The 22924-nt window shown below is 53.1% G+C and overlaps 1 protein-coding gene across 6 annotated transcripts in view; it reads right to left on the bottom strand.

Moving 5' to 3' along the window:
* The window catches only part of JADE2 (jade family PHD finger 2), an 84210-nt gene that overhangs the window by 20294 nt on the left and 40992 nt on the right, over window positions 1-22924 (bottom strand). For 5 of the 6 annotated variants that reach the window (XM_075164588.1, XM_075164585.1, XM_075164583.1 and 2 more), the window contains 4 exons: window positions 20338-20507; window positions 9191-9402; window positions 5080-5247; window positions 4507-4623 (listed from right to left, as the gene is read on the bottom strand). In XM_075164588.1, coding sequence (XP_075020689.1) covers window positions 4507-4623; window positions 5080-5247; window positions 9191-9402; window positions 20338-20507 — 667 coding nt within the window. Of the gene's footprint in view, window positions 1-4506; window positions 4624-5079; window positions 5248-9190; window positions 9403-14915; window positions 15210-20337; window positions 20508-22924 lie in introns of those variants that run through there. The other variant, XM_075164589.1, reaches the window with a different exon arrangement.

The raw sequence follows: 22924 nt of genomic DNA, 5'->3' as shown, positions 1-22924 counted from the left end.
AGTGCTGTGTTTTGGATGTAGTATGAGAATAATGGTGATAACACACTGATGTTTTAGTTGTTGCTAAGTAATGTTTATGCTGGTCAAGGACTTTTCATCTTCCCGTGCCCTGCCAGGTGTGCGGGGGGCTGGGAGGGAGCATAGCCAGGACAGCTGGCCCAGCTGGCCAACGGGCTATTCCATACCATATGGCATCATGCTCAGCATATAAGGCTGGGGGAAGAAGAAGGAGAGGGGGACGTTCGGAGTGATGGCGTTTGTCTTCCCAAGTCACCGTTACGCATGATGGACCCTGCTGTCCTGGGGATGGCTGAACCCCTGCCTGCCGGTGGGAAGCAGCGAATGAATTCCTTGTTCTGCTTTGCTTGCGCATGCGGCTTTTGCTTTACCTGTTAAACTGTCTTTATCTCAACCCACGAGCGTTCTCACTTTTACCCTTCTGATTCTCTCCCCCATCCCACCGAGGGGGAGTGAGCGAGTGGCTGTGTGGTGCTCAGTTGCTGCCTGGGGTTAAACCACGACAACTCCTGATGCACTCCCGATGCACTCCCGATGCACTCCTGATATTCTCCATCCTGGCTGTCTGGCATAACAGCTGGGGGTGCTTCAAACTACAGCAGCCTTTTGTGCTGTTGTGCACATAAATGTCTAGGGTAGAGAAAGTGGACACGGAGAACTCGCTGCCATCGGTGAACTATGTGAGCTAAGGAAAGCCACGCAGCGATGTCCCCTCCCTCCTGTTTCTGTCACCGGCAGTAATACTGGCATTAGTACCGGGTTGTGGCTTCTGCCAGGACAAGGATGCGCGGTGCACCCACTAACGACCATCACTCCACCTTAGGAATAAAGCAAATTGTCCTGGATCTCTCCTCCGACAGATGGCAAGCAGCACTTGTCAGAAACCATGCCCAAAATGCAAAAAGAAAATAATTAGGCAACTCGGCTGACAGGGCAACAAAAAAAGGTACCTGGTCGGCTGCGGCTACCCAGGGACCTTGCATAAACCGACAATAAAAACATATTGATCCATCCCAGAACAGCGCTGGAACGAAGCCGCTCTTCGCGGGAGGGAGGGATCTGCCACGCAGAATAAACCGGGCTCAAAAGACTGGCACAGCCCCCAAGTCTGCTTCGTTATCGATCGTGCGTCGTTATCTTACAGCACCTTTCCTTCAAGGATTTCAGCACTTTGCTTATCCAGGCAAATCCATCCCCAAACAGAATTCCGAGAGAGAGGGTGAAAACTGCACCAGAGATTAACGTGGGCTGTTAATTACTCCTCAAACCAATCTTACTGGGAAGAACTAGAGGGATGATTTATTTGCCAGGGAAATCCAAACAGAAGTTTACCAGCTTACAGAGATGCTCTGCTGCAGTTCGGGGCCGGAGGGGAAGGAAGCGGCTCCTCCACCAGAACTGCGAGGGGAACTCAGGAAGGAAAAATTAATTACCGGTGCTGAACTCCAGCCAAGCCATCAGCCACCGACACTTCTGCATCCTTACAAAAAGTACCGTGTGATTTTTAGTGACCACAGATGGTCTGGGTCCTGGCAGCGCTTCTCAGCCGGAATAGGCATCGCAGACATCCTCGGAGGATGCAGGGCTGAGGCAGAGGAGGGTGTGGGGCTGCACGGTGCACGCACGCTGCTCTTCCCCTGATGTCAAGCTGTACGTTTTCAGGGCTACAGGCACAATCGGACGACAGCTCTGGGAACCACCACACCAGTTATCCCAGTGGATGGGGACCAGCGGCACAAGCAGCTCGAGGGGAGCGGGCAGCAGTGGGCAGAGGAGGGATAATGCACGAGCGAGTGGTGGAGGACACTTCCCAGGGCCTTTTCTCCAAAAAACAACAACAAAAAGAAAGCTGGAAGATGATGACAGCAAAAGATCGTGCCCTTCGGAGAAGTCTGCCAGCAACTAACAGAGACCTGGCATTTTGCGCTGCATTGAAAGGCTTTGGTGAGCTCTTCCAGTTGCTCTGAGAAGCGAGGAGGGAGTTGGTGAGGAGGGAGCTGGGTCCCAAGCAAGCGCAGCTGGGACGCAGGCTGTGCTGGAGCCCGGCTCCTAGCATTCTCTCCTCCGTCTCAGCAAAGCAAGCAAGCAAATTCCTGCTGGATACTGAGCTCTCTTTGGCATCTCCTGATGTCTGACCACAAGAACCACCATGAAGTCATGATTTCCCCGTAACGGGAGACGGGGGAAGCATGCCTCCAGGGCTGCATCCCTGCCCAGCGTCCCGGAGCTCTGGCTCAACTCCGGCCACACCGAGTTACACCAGGTTCGCAGCTCTGCACAGAAAAGCAAGGGAAGTAACCACATGCAAGCAGCAAGGTCAGAGGCATGGAGAGCAGTGGGGAGCCCTTCCTCAGGCTTCCCTGGGTTTGTTTCCCTTTTGATGGTCAAATTCGGGTGAGGAAAAATACCCCGATGCACAGAGGTGCCTATGCAAAAATATCCCACATTGGTCTCCATAAATGTGGTCGAGGTGGGTGTTTTCTTAAGCTGCGGTGCTGCCTCTGAGCATCCCCGTGTCCCTCTGGGATGAGAGTCTTCCATTCCTCCAGCTTGCCATCCGGATTCTGCGTCCCTTTTGGGCAAAGCCCAGTTCCAACCAGCCACTTGGAAAACCTCCTCCTGGAAGCGACGCCCTTCCTTCCCCAGACCTGCCCACCTGCAGCACCTGATTCCCGCTGCCAAGAATAAAAGCTCAGTGCTTTAACAGAAAACAATCTTCTCCTTTTAGAGCTGGGTCATAAACCCAAAACGCTGACAAAGGTAGTTAGATTACACCTGTATAAACAGGCACTAATCAAAAATACGCTCCATAAACATAAGCTTTCAAAACAGAGCTCTGAACCGCTGATGAGTACGGAGCGTGTTTATTTATCCATGGGTGAACTTGCTGATTTACCCCATAAATCCTTAAATAAAGCACTGCCTGCTTTTTTTTTCCTTCTCCCCCTTTTCCTTGAAGCAAAACCATCGTGAGCGTGCCAGGGTGGCCTCAGCAAATGCTCCGGTGACAATCTCGTGAAGACTTATAAACTGTGAGCTGCCGGCACAGGAGACAATAAAGCTCCTGTTCCATCCCAGGTGACCTTTAATGCAAATCCGTTCAGTCCCAGGGATCTCACAGCTCCCGTGCCATGCCGGCACTAAGAGGATGAAGCCTCAGAGAAGCTGAATTCTTTTTGATGCTGCCAAGCCTGTTTGCCTTCTTCCCTGCCCTTCCGTTCTTTGAAAGCAGTTGCCATTATGACACAGTATCTCCATCTGGCAGAGTGAATAAGCAGATCCACCCAGAGTCAACAAAAAAGAAGTGAGTCAACGCTAGAGATTTAAAGAAGTATTGTGAGATTTCATTTCAAGCTAAGGGGATTGCTTTTAAATAACTCCCTTTAAAGTATTAAAGCCAAGGCAGTGGCACAAATGCAAGCGGAGCCTGCAGACCTCCTATTCCTATCGCCCTTCAGCAACCAGCCAGCTACTCCTGGTCCCCAATAGTCACTGCTGCCTACGCCGACCTGCGAGGTGCAGCTCCCGTTGCTGTACAGGAGCTGATCAGTCAAGATTGGTACACATCCCAAACTTTCTCCCGATTTTTCAAAGCTTAATGCCTATTCCACCCCCGCCCTGCATGCCAAGACTGCTTCCGTACCTGGTCTATCCATGAAAGCACCAGGCACCGTGGAGCAGCAGGTCCCCCAGCCCGTCCCCAGGGACCTCCGGGACATTACACTGGCGGAGCAGGGGGATTCACTGGATGCAGCAAAGCTCCCCAAATGCTCTCACACCAAGTGTGCTGCATTTTGGATGGGAGCTTCTGCTCTTTGCTCCCCAAGAAGAGAGAGCATGGCCCAGGAAGCTCTGTCCCACTTTTGTAACAGGAAAGCCCAGAGCGTCCTGCTTTCGGTCTGAAATGAGAACGTCTCGCCCCCTCTTTAGTATGCTGCTGCTGCGGGGGGAGCAGGCAATCAGACATCTGCAGTGGTTTGCTTAGGTGTGGAGAAAATGTGGGAATGTAATATGCCGTAAATACTCTGTTTTCCAAGCCAGCAGGCTAGTGAGGACTACCTAATCCCGGGGTTTTCCAATATCCCCCCAACAGAAAGGCTTCCCAGCCAACCCTCACTGGTTTGTGAAATACTTGGGCTATATATCTTGTGAGTATCTCACTTTTCTGGCTGCTACGCCAAGCCTTTCTGCTGGAGGTTCCTGATTTCAAATCAAGGTCATTTGCAGTCCCGGTAATTACTGTCACTACAGCAACATCACTGTGTTATGCAAAGAAAGTTAATCTAGATTCCTAGCACTCAATACATTAAATGACTGCAAACAACATCCGATGATGTCTGATGGGCACTCATGCTCCCTGTTGTCAGGTTTACTCAGAGCAGGACCAAGACTCGGTCAGATCACATCCACTAACAGCTCGAGAATCTCCGGTGGCTATTACAGGCACAACCCCAGGGGTCTGAGCTTCTTTGGTGCCGAGTTACGTACCTGAATACAGGTCCCAGTGCACTCCTTGCAGAGGCTGCAGGACAAAGCCCATCTGCTTGCGGGGATATGTGAGATCTTTGTAATGGGTTCCATTTTTTCAGGACATCCAATGCTAACCTGGTCACGAAAAAGGAGACGAGTTGTAAATACTGGTTACCATCCCAAATCTCCTACAGGGGGATGTCTGTGGCAGCCTGAATGAGGGATGGATTTTTTATTTGTTCTTTTTCAGGGTCACTTGTAATTTAGAAAAAAAAAACAAACTCCAAAAACCAGAAACAAATCTGGATGAGATGAAAGGAAAAATTTATGTCAGTGTTTCCTCTGAACTAATTCTCATCTGGATGTTGCTGTGTATCTCAGATGGTCATATGAACTTAGCTTTACCCTGCCCAGGCAGGTCCTGTGAATGCCCCCCACCTCCGTGTCCTCCCTTAACGGGGTGCCGCGTGGCTGCTAATTAACACATAGCCCCGTGACCGACCGGCATGGCTTGATGAGCCAAACTGGACTTGCTATTTAGACCATTATTGAACATCCTGTGTGTCAAGTGGAGGTTGGAAAACATCTTACTTCAGGTATCCATAAGGCACAGCTAACGTGGACCCATTTCGTCCCGCTCCGGGTGGGCTTCAGCGCTCCCCCTCTCTTCGGGCACAGTAGACACTTTGGCTGAACCCCGAGGGCGCAGGTCCGGCACAGCCAGCTCCCGATGGGGACCTTCAGGATGCCGTAGCACGCCTGCGCAGACACGAGGGAGCTGGGTTAGTCCCAGCAGCCCGGGAAGAGCATCCTCCAGGGCCGCCTCCTTCCCTCCTACCTTTTTCACTACCGCTGGCTTATGGCCACCACATCTGGGCATCGCATTAATAAACAGCAGATATGAAGCAGCTCCGCAACCACAGACAGCGAGGTTAAGTTCTTCCTTCCTTGCTACCTTCCCTATTTTCATGTGGATACTGATGCCAGATCAGTATGTCCTGGGTTTTTATTAAAAACTAAGTATACAAACTTAGTGCTGAGCATCTGCCCGGCTCTGGCTCCGGGGGCAAAAGCTCCATCAGAGCCCCCACCACTGGCAGCTCTGCGGTGCAGACATCTGCCCGCTCATCTCCTGCCCATTTCTGAACAGCTATCAGACCCACGACAACTCGGAGAAGGAAGAAATGCCGTGCGGAGAAATCCTCTGAGGTAGCTGAGGGCTGAAAAGCCACAACCCCATGACTGAGAAAGATGGCCACGCTGGTTACACTCCCAACACAGCCTGGAGGGGAAGCGAAAATAACTACGGAAAGGTAAGAAGGGGAAACCGATAGTCGTGAATATAAACGAGAAGGGAGGAACCGTAAAGGACGATAAATCTACAGGAGGCAAGGACAAGTCTACGGCCAAGAGAGTGAGAACGAAAGGACCTGGGTCGCCCACGGAGCTCCCCGACCTGCTGCGATAGTGCAGGATGCAGCAAAGCCAAAGCGCTTCATAAATATTTCTCTTCTGTACTTGGGGAAGAGCCAAATGATAAGGCGTATCACATAATGATGATGATAAAATACTTTCCACTTCGGCCATAACTTATGACCGTATTAAACAACGTCTGCTAAACTAGACAGTTTTTAACTGGCAGGTCCCGATAACTCGCACTTAAAAGGTTTTCAGAGAGTGGCAGACAACTGCCTTGGGCCCCAGCGCGGGGCTGCGTCACTATTTTAAGCGAGGCGATGTAATTAATTCTGGATCTGGCTGCTCTGACGTCCCTCCAGAAGACAAGCAGGCAGTGCCGATCCGGATCCCTGGTGCTGTTGGCTGTAAATTGAGCCCAGGCGTTTGTCAACTCCACTTTTTGAAGTTTACCCCAAAAACGAACAGTTTTTCGTCCTGGTGCTGCAGGCGGGGACAGGGGCAGCGCGGGCAGGCGGAGATGCGCGAGCGTGGGAAAAGCATGTCCTCAGTCTTTACTGGCCAAGGACAGACTTTATAACATGACTTTAGCTTGCCCCAAAGCACAAATTGACTCTGATAGTGATTTCCAAGGGGAAAAAGCCTCTTCGTGAACAGATTATTGGGATAATAAGGAATTAAGGGAGGTAATATTATTGCTGCGAGTCTACACGCTTCACAGAGACTTAACTGTGTATTTCACAGCGCCTCCAAATCTGACAGATAAATCATTTCTGTTACAGAGTTTTATAAAACATCTGATTTAGTACCAGACAAAAATCAGCTTGGTACGTACTACCAGGAGAATAAACTGCCAGACTGATCTCAAAATGCAGGGGAAAACAGGAATTACGACCAGGTGTGCATCTCTAGCAGAGTCTTGGCTCTCAGTTATTTATTCCTAGAGGTTTTAGAGCAGCTAACGGTGCAATTCTGCTCCTAGGAGCAAATACTACAGGGCCTCTGTCCCGGACAAGGAGCAGCTCTGGAAACCAGGTGGGTTATCAGCTAAACACGCTCTCTCAGCCCAGCACCAGCCAGAAGATGCTCTGGGAACACGGAGCCAGAGCAACGCTGAGTAGGAGCAGAGCAGCTATTTTTATCGCTGTGCCTGTCACGGGCTCAACGTCACCGAGAAGGGGACATCAAAACACCAGGGAGGATGCTGAGCCACAGAAAAGCTTGGTGTGGTCCATGTAACAGAGGGAGGGCTCGGCTGTGTCCCCACGCCAGGGAATGGGAATTTGGTAATGACAGGACCACGGCGCGGTGGCTGGAAGCTGGAGATGGATCATTTCCATGCTAAACAGAAGTGCGATGTTGCCACCGCGAGAGCGATGAACCACAACGATTTAGCAGCGGGGGGGAAGATTCCTCCTTGCTGAAAATTTTAAAATGAAGATTGCATGTGTTTTCTAAAAGCTACGCTTCATAGGAATTAATTAACAGCGAGCCTCATGGCTTGTGTTATGCAGATGAGATGATTACAACGATCCCTTCTGGCACCATAACCCACCAACGTGCGTCTGAGCACAACCCATCCTCTGCCCCTTCCCGCTGGGATGCAGGAGGATGAGGCATCGCTCCGGCCGTGTCCCCCGGGACCCCAGCTCCCCTCCACCGCTGCCCAAATACATGGAGCAGGTGGCAGCAGCACCCGGTTGCCCGCAGGAAAGCATCGTCCCCAGCAGGTTTCGGACGTGGGGCTGACGAAGGGATGGGGAAGGTTAGAGAAGAAACATGATGCCACGGAACACCCCGTGCTGTGGCTCTGGACTTTGTGGCTCAGGGCGTAAATCGGGGCAGAGATTAAATCATAGGCAGCTTACGGGCTGGCATCGGGCTTAGGGCTGGACTCTGCTCCCTGAAAACAACGGAAAATCTCCCTTTTCTTTCAAAGCCTTGAAATCCAGCCTGCCGCGTCCCCTTCTGCGGCACCGGTCTGCTCCCAGCACCGGGGCTGCAGCCGAAAGTGGAGCCCACGGGGTGCCACGGCCCGTGGTGGGCACAGCCGGGGTCCGTACGTCCCCACGGCAGCCCTGCCTCCTCCCCAGCCCCTGCCCGCCGGCGCGGGTCAGCTCACAGCCTGATATGGCCACTTGGGCTTGTTAAAAAAAAAAACAAAACCACAACACAAAAAAAAACCCCAACCCCATCCCCGAGTCGTCCTGGTATTTTGTGGAATCTGATTCACTGATGGAAACCATTCAAACCACCCACCTCCCGCAACTATAGATATCTCCAACGCTCTCCCACCTCCAGGAAGCGCTGATGGAAAAGCTGCCCAAAAGATGAGCAAACGGCTCTCTTCAGAGGAAAAAAAAAAAACAAACCCTTCACACAGAGGGTGAAGCCCAGGAGCTACCACAGCCATCCCAGCACCGCACGGCGCTTCCCCTCAAAGCACAACCAGCAAAACCTCCCTGGACCCATGTGGGACCTTGGAGACCCTCCCAAGGCTGCCTTCTCCTTGTCAAGGTCTCCCCGCCTTGAGCACCAAGCGCAGGAGCCCACAGACCCCCCAGCAAGGGCTTGAAGAATTTGCATTCAATTCTAAAAATAAAATTATTTTCCTCCAGGCAGCAAAATAAAGTGAAATCCTACACTTGTACAGCATGGAAGCTGGGACAGAAACCCTGCGATGTGAGACAGCGCTAGTGGAGCTGGAAGGTCCTACTACCCCCAGTACAACACTGTGGAGGAGGAGGCTGGAGGTCCACGCAAGCCCACCCCGAGTGCAGGGCGCGGGCAGGGCTGCAGACCCTCATCCCTGCCAGCCCACCAGCCAGTCCCGCACACGGTGCTGGGTGCTAAAGGTCCCACGGCTGCAGTTTAATAAAAAAAGATGGGGTAAAGAAAGAAGAAGAATGGACGAGGAGGCATAAAATAAAATATCACAGAGACGAGAGAATAAGGAGGCAAAGCAAGCTTGCAGGAAGCGGTTTTCAACCCCTGGTTGTGTAGTTCTGTGGGCACTTATGAAGGGTTGGGGCTAAGAAAGTAAGAAAATAAAGTTTGCTGTCTGCCAGCTATCCCCATTTGCTATCCTCGCTCTGCTGGAGACGCGCTGGGGATCATAGAATCATGGAATCACAGAATTCTGGGGATCCATCAGAAAAGCTGAATAGGGGCTACAGCAGCTCAGGGAAAGGGGGACGGTGCGGGGGAAGGAACCCAGAGGGGGGTACAGGAGCGTGACGTGCAGGCGGCCAAAACCTGGGGCTCTCCCCCCGCGGCGGGGGCTCACCTGGTGCACGCAGACGTTGCACTTGTCGCAGAACACCATCTCGTTGCCGTCCTCCCCCTCCGGCGAGCGGCAGACGTCGCACACCACGTCCTCGTCGTACTCGATGCCCAAGCCCTCCTCCGTTTCGATGGCGATGTTCATGTTCTCGTAGCACATGGTCTCCAGCTCCTCCAGCACTCGCTCCAGGGTGATCTCGTCCAGCTCGGGCTTTTCTGGAAGGCAGAAGGCAGGGGAGGACACTGAGGCAGCTCCGGCACAGGAGCCCACCCGCCTTCGGGGAGCGTTTTGCAAAGGGCTGGGCATTTTAAACTGCAACTCAAGAGGCAAATCCAGGGCGATGGCAAGAGCGGCGATTCAGAAAACGGCCGCTTCTAACTCAGGATGCAGTTTATGTTTCATAGACAGTAACAAAATATAGCTGCTGGCTGAGAGGAAAGAAACCCATTCAGCTGAAGCAATGCGGGTAATTAGGTCTGACAGTTTAAATGTTCAAGGAGACAAGTTTTGCAAAGATGCTTTCTGCAGCGAGGGCTCGACAAGCTTTGGCAAGACAAAGTCAATGCTTTAATTGTCAAGACTGAAAATTGACCCTTTTAAGGCCAATTAAATGGAACTGTAAAACTGAAGCCAAAGGCTGAAATTGAGGACAAATAAAGGTTTTTTTTTAACTCGTTGGGTTTAGTGGAACCAGAAGGTCAGACCCAGGCGGGGGTGGGCTCAGATCTGCTGTGTTGTGTTTTATTCCTCCCGTACCACGATCTTTAGTGGAAAGACGAGGCAGAGGTGTTCTACCAGAGGTTTATCCAGAGTGACAACCAGGAATATGAGGCCAATAACCGGGAAAGGCTTTTTCAGAGCAGCAAACTCCAGCAGCAGGATACTGGGCCACCGTTACGGGGGGGGATGCTGCTGCCAGGAGCTCGGCAGCACCGAAACGGTGCCATGCTGAACGCTGCTCCCAAAAGTGCTGCCTCCCACCCCCACACAAAGATCCCGGCGCCACTAACACAATGTGAGGCCGCTCCAGGTAAGGGAAAAAAGATGGAAAAAGTCTGTCAGCAGCAGGAGTGCGGTTCTCCGCGAGGGGTAAGAGGCAGAGTTAAGCCCCCCACCGCACCCCTTGAGCACTATTTCATCACCGGAGAAGGCACGGAGATGAGGACAGAGATACCAGCAGGATGCAATACAAAACATTTAAACTTTGCATTTCATTTGTGTACATTATCCATGCTGATGGCCAGGATGCTCCAGAATGCGCCAGGCAGCGGAGGAGCCTGACCCGCGCTGCTGCCCACCTTGCTTGTTGCAAGGCAACGGGAGAAGATATCTCAAATATTTATGAGCGGAGAAGGGGAAAAAAATGCAATATGAAGCAGTTGTTATTTAAATGTTCAGTGAGGAATTTGCCATCCTGGGCCTCTCTCGAGCCACAGCGTGACGTCCCTGTCCCAGATGAGCTCTGGGGCCCCAAGAGGCCCCTGGGACTGGGAGGGACGGGGCATGGGGGTCCCGGCAGCGCTCCCGGCCCCTCCGGCCGGACGATGCCGGCAGAGCTGCACCTTCCCTCGACAGCCACGGACCGGCTGAAAAAACTCTGTCAAGGGGGAAAGCAACCTGTAGGCGAGCTCGGCAAGCAAAGACACCATTGTCTGCCTTTTTAAGCTCTTCCCCGGTGTTTCGCATTGGCACGGTTTCCCTTGGCTTGACAAGTCTCTGCAAACATCTAGCCTGGCATTTTACATGTCTGTGTCGAGTCTGAGATACCATCTAAGACAGACAACACTGTTCCCTATCACAGCCCTTTCAAGCGCTGGGGCTGCTGTGCCGCAACACGCCGAGGAACCTGACAATACCTGTTTTCTTACCGAGCAGCCCCGGCGCTCAGCGCGGGGATCTCTGCAGAGCCCCAGGCTGGCACGGGCTGCCCGGGGGCCGCTGGGGCTCAGCCGTGTGAAGCATCCTGCGCTGGCACGGCGGCACGGCGAGCCCCACGCGCTGGGGCCAGGACGGAGCCGCCGGCTTGCTCTTGGCATCGTGCCGGTCGGATGCAAGAGGGCAGGGAGCGGGTTACAGACAAAGCCAGAGCGTTATTTTTGCCTTAACGGTGTCCCTTTCTAAACACACCACCCGTGTTGCACTTGCTTGGTGGAGGGCTGCAAGCCACGACTTCACGCGAGCATTAAATAAGCTCTCGGTCAGTGTTTCAAGTCCACACCTCTGACTATGATCCCGGGCACCGGAGTGTCAGCCTGGAGTTACTCCCTTTCTCCCAACGTTTCAGGCTCTGCTCTCTCTGCTCCTCTGGAAAGCAAAATGATCATTAAAGCGTTCCCGGTGCTTTTCCCCACGCACCTTCTGGAGCCGCCCTGTGCTGCAGCTGCAGCCACCGCGAGGACGGAAAGGGAGGGGGGTTTCCACAGGAATCACGACCCTGACCTGCCCGCAGCGCCGGGATCGCGCTGGCATCGCCGGGATCGCGCTGGCATCACCGGGATCGTGCTGGCATCGCCACCATTCCCGTTTCACCTCGAGTGGAAAGAACCGGCTCCCAACCCACCTCCCACGTTTCCCATCCACAGTGATGCCCCGGTGTTGCCAGCTTAACCCTGGGGAGAAAGCCTCCACCGATCCCAAAACTCTCGCGCCGGAGCAAGACCAGCACCCCAGCGGGGTTTCCTCATCAGCCTCCGTGCACTGTAGTTGCTATACCGTTACACTGAAAAATATAGATCCCTCCCACACGCACGCACGCACGCGTGCGCTCTCACACTCCATTTAGATGTAATTACATTAGGAATTCGTTTGCCAAGCGCCATTCAGAATACCTCGGAGCTTATTGAATTGACAATTGCACTTGATGGGGATGAAGCGATTAATCGCTTATGAAACACTAAACAATGGGGCCTGCGGGTGAAGTGCTTCTTCCATTTGTGCTCCATTTATCTCCTTCTGCATCATATAAAGTTTGTGCTATTAAACTCCATTCATAAAATTGTCATCTTTTTGGCTGCAAAAACACTATCTGTATTGATCGTGGCCAGCTAAATAGCAAAAACAAAAAAATACTCCACCAGAACACTCCCTGTGTGCACGCACCAGTGACACCCTTATTGCCTGCAGGGAAGGAAACGCAAAGACCCAGATACTGATCTTGGCTAAAATGAGTAAATCCAGCGACATCCAGGGAGTAAGTCACACTTGAGACCGTCACCGGGACCGTGCACTCTACCTGCTGACCAAGAGAAAGGTATTTTTACACGGTTAAGGTATGCCAGGGTCTAGTATGAAAGGTGGGGAGAAAACGAAGCTTTTCTGAGCCTCTGCAGAGAAGGGCAGCGTAGCTGCAAACCCCTCGATAGTTTCTGCCTGGAGGGCCATAGCCAGAAGCGAGAATTTAATCTCACACCGATATAATCACCGGCCATTTGGAGCCATGTTCAAAACACCGACGCAGGAGTAAAAGGCTCCGTGTCCCATCACCCCTTCCAGGAGTCCACCCGTATCCTCTCCTCATTAACACCGAGCGTGTTAACGATGACTGGTTTTAATGGGACACCCCCGACATCGCCCCGCGGTGGGAAGGACTGTCACCCGGGGAGCACTGCCTCCCACCGCATCCCAGCCGGAGAAGAGCTACCCTCTCGCGTCCCAGAGCAGGATGCCCAGCCAAAGGAAGCATCCCCCGGAGGAGCAGCGGGACTTTGCTTCGGCAACGGAGGGGGAGAAGAGGTGCCAGACGATGATGCACTACAGGAGGTCTCCAGATCTGATTCAGGAAGGGAAAACGTGTAGGAACCCGGCCTTTCGTTTGAACTTTGCTCCCAGCAGAAAACTCTTCCCTGTATCTCTGCTGTCGGGGTCTGCCACGATCCCTGCAGCTCCGCAGCCGCCCAGCATCCCTGTTATCCCGGGGGACCCGCCCCGACCCCACGCACCTCAGCTCCCCCAAACTTCGGAGCAACTGCCCATACTGCAGCTGAAACACAGAATTTAAGTATTTTATCCCAAAGGAGCTGGGCTGGCACCGAAGCCACAGCGCCGGGTCTGGGAGAACCACCAGGCACATTCCTTTACACAACACCGCTCTCCGTTGTAATTATTTCTGTAATATCGTAATTTATGTGGCATGAAGGAGCAATATTCTTCTGCTAAATGAATTCTCAGCTACTCCTTATCGTGGTGTGAGCCGACTCACTGCGTGGGGAGAAAAAAATAGCTGGAGAGCCACCTTTCACAAAACGGAGACCGATTTCTGACTAAACTGCGCTCCACTAAAATCAATTTACTGAAACAATAAATTCTTTTACCCTGTGGAAGATACCTGGAGATAAAACAGCTCATCAACAAACAGTCATCAGGGCTGCAGGCTGTGCCATTAGCTGATTCACAAGCTATAAACCTTGGAGTCTACTTTTCAGTAAAAATACATATAAAGAAGCAAAGTTCCTTTTTTTTAATTAAAAAAAAAAAAGCAAAGCACTTGTGAGATGATGTACGCTTATCTCTTAGTATCTTTGAAAAACTGAGAGCGAAAGGGCGCCAGCTCCCTGACGGGATAGGGGTGTTGGCGCAGGGCCCGGGGAGCACGGGGTCTCCTTCCAGCTCGAAGACCGTCTCCCCAGCTCGCCCTGGGCGAGGCACTTCCCACCTGCCTGCTTGGGCTTCTGCCTCTGCAAAGCCCGGAGAGGATCCTTCCCCCCTCGGATGCTGGGAGAACGAAAGCAATCTGAAGATAAAAAGCACTGGCTAGATGCTAGAACTGAGTCTAGGCACCGCTGTGCAGAAGGACACTTTGGGAGAAGCACAATTTGCCTCTGAATAAGGCCGGGAGCTGAGCACCCACGCGCTCAAGACACCCATGGGGACACCAGCCACCCCTGCCCCGGGCCGGGTGCTCCCTTGGGCATCCCGGGTCCTGTCCCAAGCATCCTTGGCAGAAGACAGGGGATGAAGGACAACCACCCGGAGGTCACACCAGAGTATCCGGGACTCCCCCAGCCACCTCTAACCCATCACCCGCAGGCACACAACGCTTGGGAGATGCAGCAATTGTACATCAATTTTTTATCGATGTTATTTATAAACAGACCCTGAACGTCAAGCGTGACCAACAAAACAAACAGCAACACACAACCTGCGCGAGCTGAGCATCCGCACTGAAACTTCTAGATATTTTGTTACAAACACAGCCTGCTAATGCACTTAAAAGATTTACAGGAACCAATTATCACCCTTTCTGCCACCCACCGACATCAATTACTGCTCAGATTTAAGATGATGACAAAATGTTTTAGAAGCCACTTTATAAGCTGCTGTCTCTCTCCAGCAACGCTCGGCACTGACAGAGCTGTCCTGCAGCACTTCTGATGAAAGCCTCCTCCCTCCACCAGCAGCGAAACTCTGAATATTGCTGGAAACTACTGCAATTGCTGCGAGGAATTTATGGAAATGGCAAAACAACGGCTTGACATAAAAAGTGATTGTGCTGAAAAACGGGGAGGCAAAATATCTAAAGCGTCTCCCACTGATCTCCAACCCTGCTGATCTATACATTGATACATAATCTATACACAATCAATACATTAATATCTATACACGGCTTTCCTGCAGTCTCTGTTCCGGTAAGGATGTGAATAAGCTCAGTTTTCCCTTCCAGAGGCTCCCTCCAAGACCCCTACGGTGCTGCTCAGCAACTCCCCACGGGCCGGCCGCAGCGGGCTCTCACCTTCATCCCTTCTGAGCGCCATCATCTCCGTGCCTCTTTACCCCCTGGGTTCGCTGACTTCCCTGTCACAAGGCGAGTCCTTTTCTCGCATTAAATTGGGGTATCGACCCCTACATTAAGAGCCACAGCCCGCCAGCAAGCGCGAGCAGGGCACCTGCCTGCGGGCAGCTCAGGCGAGTCCTCCTCCCATCGGTACCAACGGTGTTAATCCAGATCAACGGCGATGTAATTGAGAAGAGCTTCCAGCCCTAAATCTGCTCCCAAGATACTTCCAGGCTGTACGTCGGTACCTCTATTAAATACAGCTCTTGCTTGCAATGCACCACCAAGAAGTGGAGGATTTGCTGGTTCCAGGCACCAAACCGCTCCGCTTGTGCAACGAGCCTATGATCTCGGCGGAGAACGAAGATGTCAGGCTACGCGCGGATGTTTGTTGTGGGCTGCAGCACAGACATGTTATAAAACAGCTCCAAACTGGCAGGATTTCTTCAAAACAAGAAAAAAAAAAAAATGCAAACAAACAGACCCTGAATTATTAATGGGCTAAGCTTTCTCAAGCGATGAGCGGCACGCAGGGCGAGCCCGGGTGCGGGGGCATGGCGGGGTGGAAGGGCCATCGCTGCGAGGGGTCCCTCATGGCTGCGGGTGGGGGGGAAGACACTTGAAAGGGGGAAGCCGGGCTGGTGGTTAAAGGAAACGGATCCCACTACAAAAAGGACAGAGCTCGGCACATCCTCCCGCCAGCCGGGGCTGGGGAGCACCCCTGCGGGGGGGTGGCAGCCCCTGGATCCCCCGCACCGGGGGGCAGCGGTCCTTGTTGCGGGGCTGCCTCTGGCCGGGGGATGGGGCTGTGCCTCTGCCACCACAGCACCCGAAGTCGTTAAAATAACGGAAGAGCTTCAAATGATAGATATTGGGGTGGCCCTGCAGAGCAGACGGAGCCTGGCCGTGGTGATGGGCACCCGTGGGTGGGCAGCAGCCGCGTGGGGACAGGCTCTGCTTGGGGAGAGCCAACGTGCTGCCTCGGGGGGGAAAGGGGGCTCCCCAAATCCCGAAAGGACGCGGTGGGATGGGGGTAGCCTTGGACAAGGACTCCCAGCGCGGCTGGGTGGCAGGCAGCCGCTCTCCATGGCGTACATTTAATGGCAGCCTCTGCTCCATTGAGCACATCTTCCCCGGGGTTACTCCGCCGACTTCGGTTTATTCCAGGTCTACTTGACCAATCTCACCTCCGCCGAGGGAGGTATCATCTCATTAGTACACAGACATATCTCAAGTATGCAGTGATGAATTCCCCCCGGAGCTTCAAAAGCAATAAATGTGACCTTTGCATGTTCCTGCCATAAAATACCAGGAACACCTCCAGCTCCCAAGATAGAAGCTGTGGTGGGCATATGTGAGCAGCATACACCATATGGATTAAGTCAAGAGAATACTTAGAAACTTCGACTCTGCCTTCAGCAAAATTGATTCCGGCAACGTTTTTAGCAATTTCTTGAGGTCTTTCCGTGTGTTTATGAAGTGCCGATCACTGCAAAGGGATCTTTCAAGCCTTGGCCTTTGAAGTCTCTCTAGCCCCGCTCTTACAATAGCTTTGGATTTAGTGGAGAGCACAAAATACAGCATAAAATGTTAATATAAAAACGAAGACTTTCCTCTAAAAGGAAAGGCCTGTGCTGCCTGGAGTGGCATACACATAAATCTGGTTCAGGGTTTCATTCAGACTCCTTCAGACCCACTTTTTTTACTATCTCATATTGCAGCAGCAACAAATAAAACATTTAGGCATGCTTAAATATTGATTTCATCTCTAGCGCACCGAAGTTCTTTAAACAGTACATTTCTACTCAGTACAGGAACAGCTACTGAGGCATCTTACTGGGGGGTTTCAAACTATTTAAAGCTGTTTTACGTGAAAAACACTTGCTTTTCAGAGCAATTCCATCTAATTGGGAGGGGAGCCGGCAGAGAGCTGGAGCTATCTGGAGGTTTATCTGATCTCGGTGATAAAATTCCATCCCTGAGGTGACCTAAAAAGGACTGGAAAAGGCATGTGCTATGTGCTACGTGGATCAACGCTGCGCTAACGGCAAAGCGAGATGGATGATCTCATAGGTGTTTTCCAGCTCTCCTCCCCGCGGCTCCTCAAGAGCCAGTCAGAGATCGGGCTCCTTCTTTGTCATTAAATATTTTGGGAATGACACATTGTGCCCCTGGACTGCCCAGTGACAACAGCTCAGCTAAACACCCAGGAGGAATTTAAACTTCTGCGTATCTCTGGGGCTGGGAGATAACTCCCGACTTCTCTGAAGAGGAGGAGAGGCTGCAATTCTCCAGTTAAGTCATGTTCATGATCTCAGAGATTAGCAAAGCTGGTTTGGAAATCTCAGTATGTCATTAACGTCGAGGGCTTCCGGGAGAAAGCTCTATTTATGGACTGCCTTCAGACCAACCTAGGCAGGCAGCAATCTTCTGCACTGGGTGGTGAAGGGCACGAGCTCCACGTCCCATCCCCGCTGCGCCCGGCTGCACGGCTTCGCCCGTACGGGAAGCGGAGGGAGCGGAGCCTCCGCTCTGGCACAGCCCGGGAGGTGAGCAGCGACAGATCTGCTGCAACAGCTTTCCTCTACGTGCACCCAAACCTCATCACTTCCATGGGCAGGAAAATGCATCCCGAAACCAGGACACCCCCCCAGAAGCCCGTTGCCCGCGCAGCCCTGCTGCCCCGTGGTCCAGCCCCCCGGGCACGGCCGGCGTGGGGTGATGCGACGGTGGTCCCGCAGCCAGGAGCACCAGCACCCGTCCCGCTCCCTACCTGCCAGACCCCCGGCTCCCCGCGGTGCTGGGGATGGGTTATTAATCAATGCCACATGTTTTCCCTTTCAAGTCACTGGAAAAAATGCACTAGCCCTCGCGCTGCTAGAGAAGTCGGGGGGCTGGGGGCTGGGGCGAGATACCGGAATCCTTCGGGCTGCAGCCGTATCCGCAGTGGATTTCACACGCCAAACGCTGGTTTTCAAGGCTACTCTCTCCCCAGCATATTTAAGGCTCAGCCAGTAATTACAGCGCTCTTTCTGCAACAGAAACGGGCTGGAGAATCAGCTGGTGGACAGTGAGGCTCTCTGCACTACCGCTGCTGAAATCCCCTGGGTTCGTTACTACCATCTATAGTTGCTTATGGCAGGAGGGCTCATGGGCTGCCTCAGAGACTGTGGTCCCATCCAGCCCGGTGCTGTACAAACACCTCCTAAGGACCGTCCTTGAAAAAGCTGCCTGGCTGATAAATGACAAGGAGCTGGAGGAAGAAAAATGCAGCTTGCTGGAAATTGCACCGAGGGTCAGCGGCAAAGCACCGCCGGTGTCCCGAGGTCGGGTTCAGGGTGTACTTGCCGGGATGCTGCGATGCCAGCCCACCCAACGTGCCTGCAAGGAGCGGGGCTACCAGGGGTATTTGGCTGCGACAATGCTCCAGCTCCTCTCCCAAATCCCACAAGCTCCTGCGGCCGCGTCGCTGGCGAAGCCGCCTCCCTCCCCCAGCCCGCTTCCACCCACGCACCGACGGCACCCGTCTCATCTCAACCTTCCAGTTATCCGTCAGCACGGGAGCTCCACATCTGAAAGCCATTTAAGACATTGCATTTGTAACCTAATACTTTGAAGAAATAATAAAGCGAGCCAAATTTAACCCAACTGAGCTGGAGAAGCCAAATCTCTGCCCGCTGCCTTTCTAGAGACTTATGAAATGCATACAAGGGGGAAGTGGAAATACAGACAACCCTTCTCTGGAGCCCAGAGACACCGCTGATGGCCACCCAGCTGTGGGGATGGCGAGGGAAATGCAGCAGGAGCTATAGTGAAAGCACGGGGGAGTCAAAAGGACGCCTGGTGCAGTACAAGCCGGTTTCTTGATGCAGTAACGGCAGCTGTCCAGCGTTAGGAAGGGTGGATCCTCCGCAAGGAACCCGAGCGGGATCGAGCCACTCGAGCAAGGACTTGGCCGAAGCTGCCGGTATCTCAAAACCTGGGTGTGCTAATGACAGAGCTGAGGCTGCTAATACAGGACCAGTTAATGAGGGCAAAGCTGACTGCGATTTGCTAGTGATACTATGGGCTCCACAACACCGAGATTATGGGAAATCCAATATACAGGATACGTATAATAGATAATTAGCCAAACTCTAAAAGCAGCCTCTACAACTTTCTGAAGTCCCGGAGATCCTGGTAACAAAATTTGGCTGTAAATCATGAGTACATCGGAAGAACAGAGATCATCTGCAACCAAGATCAGCCAACGTGGTGGCCAAGTTCTGAGCCCCTTTATGCTCCATGCAAGCTTAATGAACTAAATCCCACTGCGATCTTACTGCATCTCACTGCATGGTAACATAACAAAGTATGTTACCAGCGCTTAGCGGCAGGCTGGGAGACGCAGCACGACCCTCCTGGTCAGCAGTGCACGAGCCTGTCCGCTCAAGCGCTTGGTAACATACTTTGTCCCACCCCTGAAAGACCTTTGCAACGGGGAGCAATGCTTCATGTGGGCACGTTTCAGCTTTCACTGACCTCGCAAGGTGAATGTTTTATAGCGTTGTTATTCGTACCTGCGTAGCAGCAGCCACACCACAGCAACCCTTACCTAACAAGGACTGGAAAATCCCTCCACAGCCTGGCAGGACTACACACCCATGTGTCTGTGCCAACAAATCTGCCCAGCAGACCATGCTAAGCGCTAATGCCAATGGTCAAATTCCAAGTTTAGGTACTTGCACTCAACCGAAATGCACTAATGGATTTTAAGAATGTGCAGTGATATAACAGCAGCGACGCAGGCAACGTTATGCTGTGATATTTAGAGACACCTGAGAAAGGAGAGACAACCCAGGACCAGCATTTCTGAGAATTACACATTCTGACTAGGAAATCCTCTTTCCTCTAACTCCATCTGCCCAGTTGGCTACAGTTGGAGAAATGTTGGAGAAATGCTTTCAGATGTGGCCAGTCAAAGGAAGAGGAATTGGGGTCAACACACCCATCCCGACCAACACCTCCTCCTGCAGTACAGATGCTGCGGGGATGAGTATGGGAGATGACGACGGTCATGAAATAAGAGCACGGTCATGACTGATCTGGATCTAGCGGTTCTTCTGCAAACCAGAGCCCTGCTCCACAGGGTATGCTGCACTGTTCCTACCATCATCTGGTTCACCCCGTTCTTCCTGGACCATGTCCCAAAACCCCTACGTGAGTGAGAGGCACTGAACTGCACTCAAGATCCAGCACTGCAGCAATCCGCGTGATCTCTTTTGGAGAGCCTGAACAAAAATTTCTTCTTCAAGGCCTTTTGTTCCACATGATTAATTAAAAAGACTGAATGCCCACTCTGGGATGCCCAGGCAAGGAGAAAAACAACAGCAATGCTCACCCATCTCCTTGAGCTCCATATTGACAAGTTCCAACCAGCACGCATCGAGCTCGTCCAGGTCATAGCGGCTCACTCCTTGCAAGTAAGTCCTCGTAGCTTCCGAAATCTCAGAGCCAGGCAGGCTACTCGGTGAAACCTGTGAAGGCGAGTTCTCCAGCTGGGGTATGATCCTGAAAGAAGAAGAAGTTGAGAATGAGCTACAACTCACGAAAGTATCCCGTTTCTTGCCATGGAGGGTGCGACCATACCGTGTACAAACCTGATTCTAAGAAGGAAAGCAAGCCCAACAAAATCAAAGGGGTTTTGTGCAGTCAGTGTAGTCTCCTGTGCCTCGGATGCTCTGAGGACCACAACTTGGACACAAGCACTTTCCCAGAGACTGCTGGTCTGAGCATCTTATGTGATGGTTTGAGTTGGGATGCATCAAACCAAGCTGATTTTCAGAAAATGCGGAGCACAGCCCGGCTGCCAGCTCCCCTTCCCGGGACCTCACGCTGGCTGCAAAAGGCTGGACATCCTCGGTATCACTGAAACTTCTGAAAACCTCATTAATCTTTTTCTCCAACAAAACAGTAAAAAAGCTTTTGAGGTCTTCAGAGATAAAAATCATGTAAAACCAGAGAAATATCCACCTTTGTGACAGATGCCTGGTGCTCACGGGCCGGGAGTTTGCACTTTTCCCCATGTCCCAGAGAAAAGTGGTGCGGGGAGGTGGGAGCGCGGCGGCATGGCTCCGGCATCGCGCCTACCGCTGAGAGCCAGCCCGCATCCCGCCGCAGCGCGGCGCCGGCTCCCTATGCGGCACCATGGCCACCCGCCTCGGGCTGCGATCAGGAGGGGAAGCAGCAGTCTGGGAATCAGGAATTTGGTTTTTGGCCTGTTCCTCCATCTGCCTCAGTGCATTCTTCCCTGCAGATTGGTGGCATAACACCAATCGCTTCAGAAATAAAACCGGTATCAATGCCACACGCAGGCTTTACCACCACATCGCATTCTTCCTGAACACCCACCGATGCTTTTCGGTACGAACCCGCCCGCGCCCCTGTGGCCCCGCGCTGCAGGGCAGCCCCGGGGAAGCACCGAGCGGGCGGCTCTGCCCCGGGCTCTCCACAGGAACACGCCTGCTTTTCAAGAGCTCTGCAATTCCCCCTCACACCATGAGAAATTAAGCCATTTTTCCACTTTGTGTGGCTCCTTTCTTCCTCCCCGCCTCCCATTACCACCAGCCTGGTGGCAGCAGCCTCCTACGTGTTTGGATACCCGAGTCAAATAACCTACGGCTACAGCCGCCGGCATCAAGCCCATGTTGCTCCCCGTGACGTTAGAGGGTCGTTTCTCCCCATGGGGGCTTGCGGAGAGGCTCACACGGGAATACCGCATCGGGGCAGAAATAGCCCGTTTGGGAAAAATGCACTGTCCTGCCTGTGAAACCGGGAAATCTGATGTGGAAAGCACGTGCAAGGACTGGGGCTGTTACGAATAGCGATCCTCTGGCCCAGAGGCAGCGGTCCTGCCGGCGAGGGGGGACTGTGGCACCAACCCATCCCTGCTCCATGGCCGTGAAGGGGCATCCACAGCCCCCAACGGCAGGATGCGCCCGAGCCGTGGGGTAAACACGGGGACAGGGCTAAGGCAAAGGCTTCTGCTCACCACGCTGCAGTCTCAGCCACGCTGCCGACGCGGCTCCTTCCACCCGCTGGGCAGGAGGGTGGCACGCGGGTGCCAAGTTTGGCACCGCAACACACTCCGTGCCCTAAGGAGATGAGACTTTTTGCCCAGTGGATGAATTTAAGTGCAATGCTCTGTCCTGGTTACATTCAGAAATACGAGCCAGCAGCAGCCGAACGCCTTCCCCCCGCTGCGCCCTGCCCGAAGTGCTCAGCAGGAGCACGGGCGTTTGTCGAGCCTCTCCGGAGGTCTCCGAGGACTGGAGGAAGCCCCAGCTCTGCCGGTGCTTCCCCTCACACCTGGCCCGGGACCTGACTGCAGGAAAAATGAGTTACGATTTGGTGACCAGAAGTCACCCAGCTTTGCTTGCTGCCCTCTCCCCGATGATGCAGGCAGCCTTGGCCGGGCTCGCCGCTTCCAGCCCCGCTGCACCGAAGTCGACCGATGGGCTCATGCTGAGAGCCGGTCCCAGCATGGGTCCATGGCAACTTTCCTTTACCTACAGCACAGTTTTCCCATGCATCTACGGAAATTAATTCTTTACATGAGAAAATGAGGTGCAGTCATATGATGGTCCAAATACTGATAGGAACAGTGACTCCTCCAGCCATTAACTCCTCACAAGCAGTAACTGCTGATTTCCCGGGGGACAACAGCGATCGGATCCTGGTCCTGGGCTGCTCAGATGGGATGCCTGACCCACTCTGTGCAGGTATCTCCTCCCCCGAGCACCATTTGCAGGCAGGGCAACCCCTGATTGAAAGCATCCTCCAGCCAAGCCCCCGTGAGCGAGCCCCACGTTGCAGGCAGGCTGCCTGCTGCCCGCCGCGGCGGGATGCCTCCAGCACGCCATCCACCTTAGTGCCGCATCCGCACCGTGCTGGGCAGCACTTCGGCAGGCTGGGCAATGGAGAACATC

This window comes from Calonectris borealis, chromosome 15, assembly GCF_964195595.1.
Source record: "Calonectris borealis chromosome 15, bCalBor7.hap1.2, whole genome shotgun sequence".
NCBI classification, from domain to species: Eukaryota; Metazoa; Chordata; class Aves; order Procellariiformes; family Procellariidae; genus Calonectris; species Calonectris borealis.
This window is presented reverse-complemented; position numbering and strand designations above follow the sequence as displayed.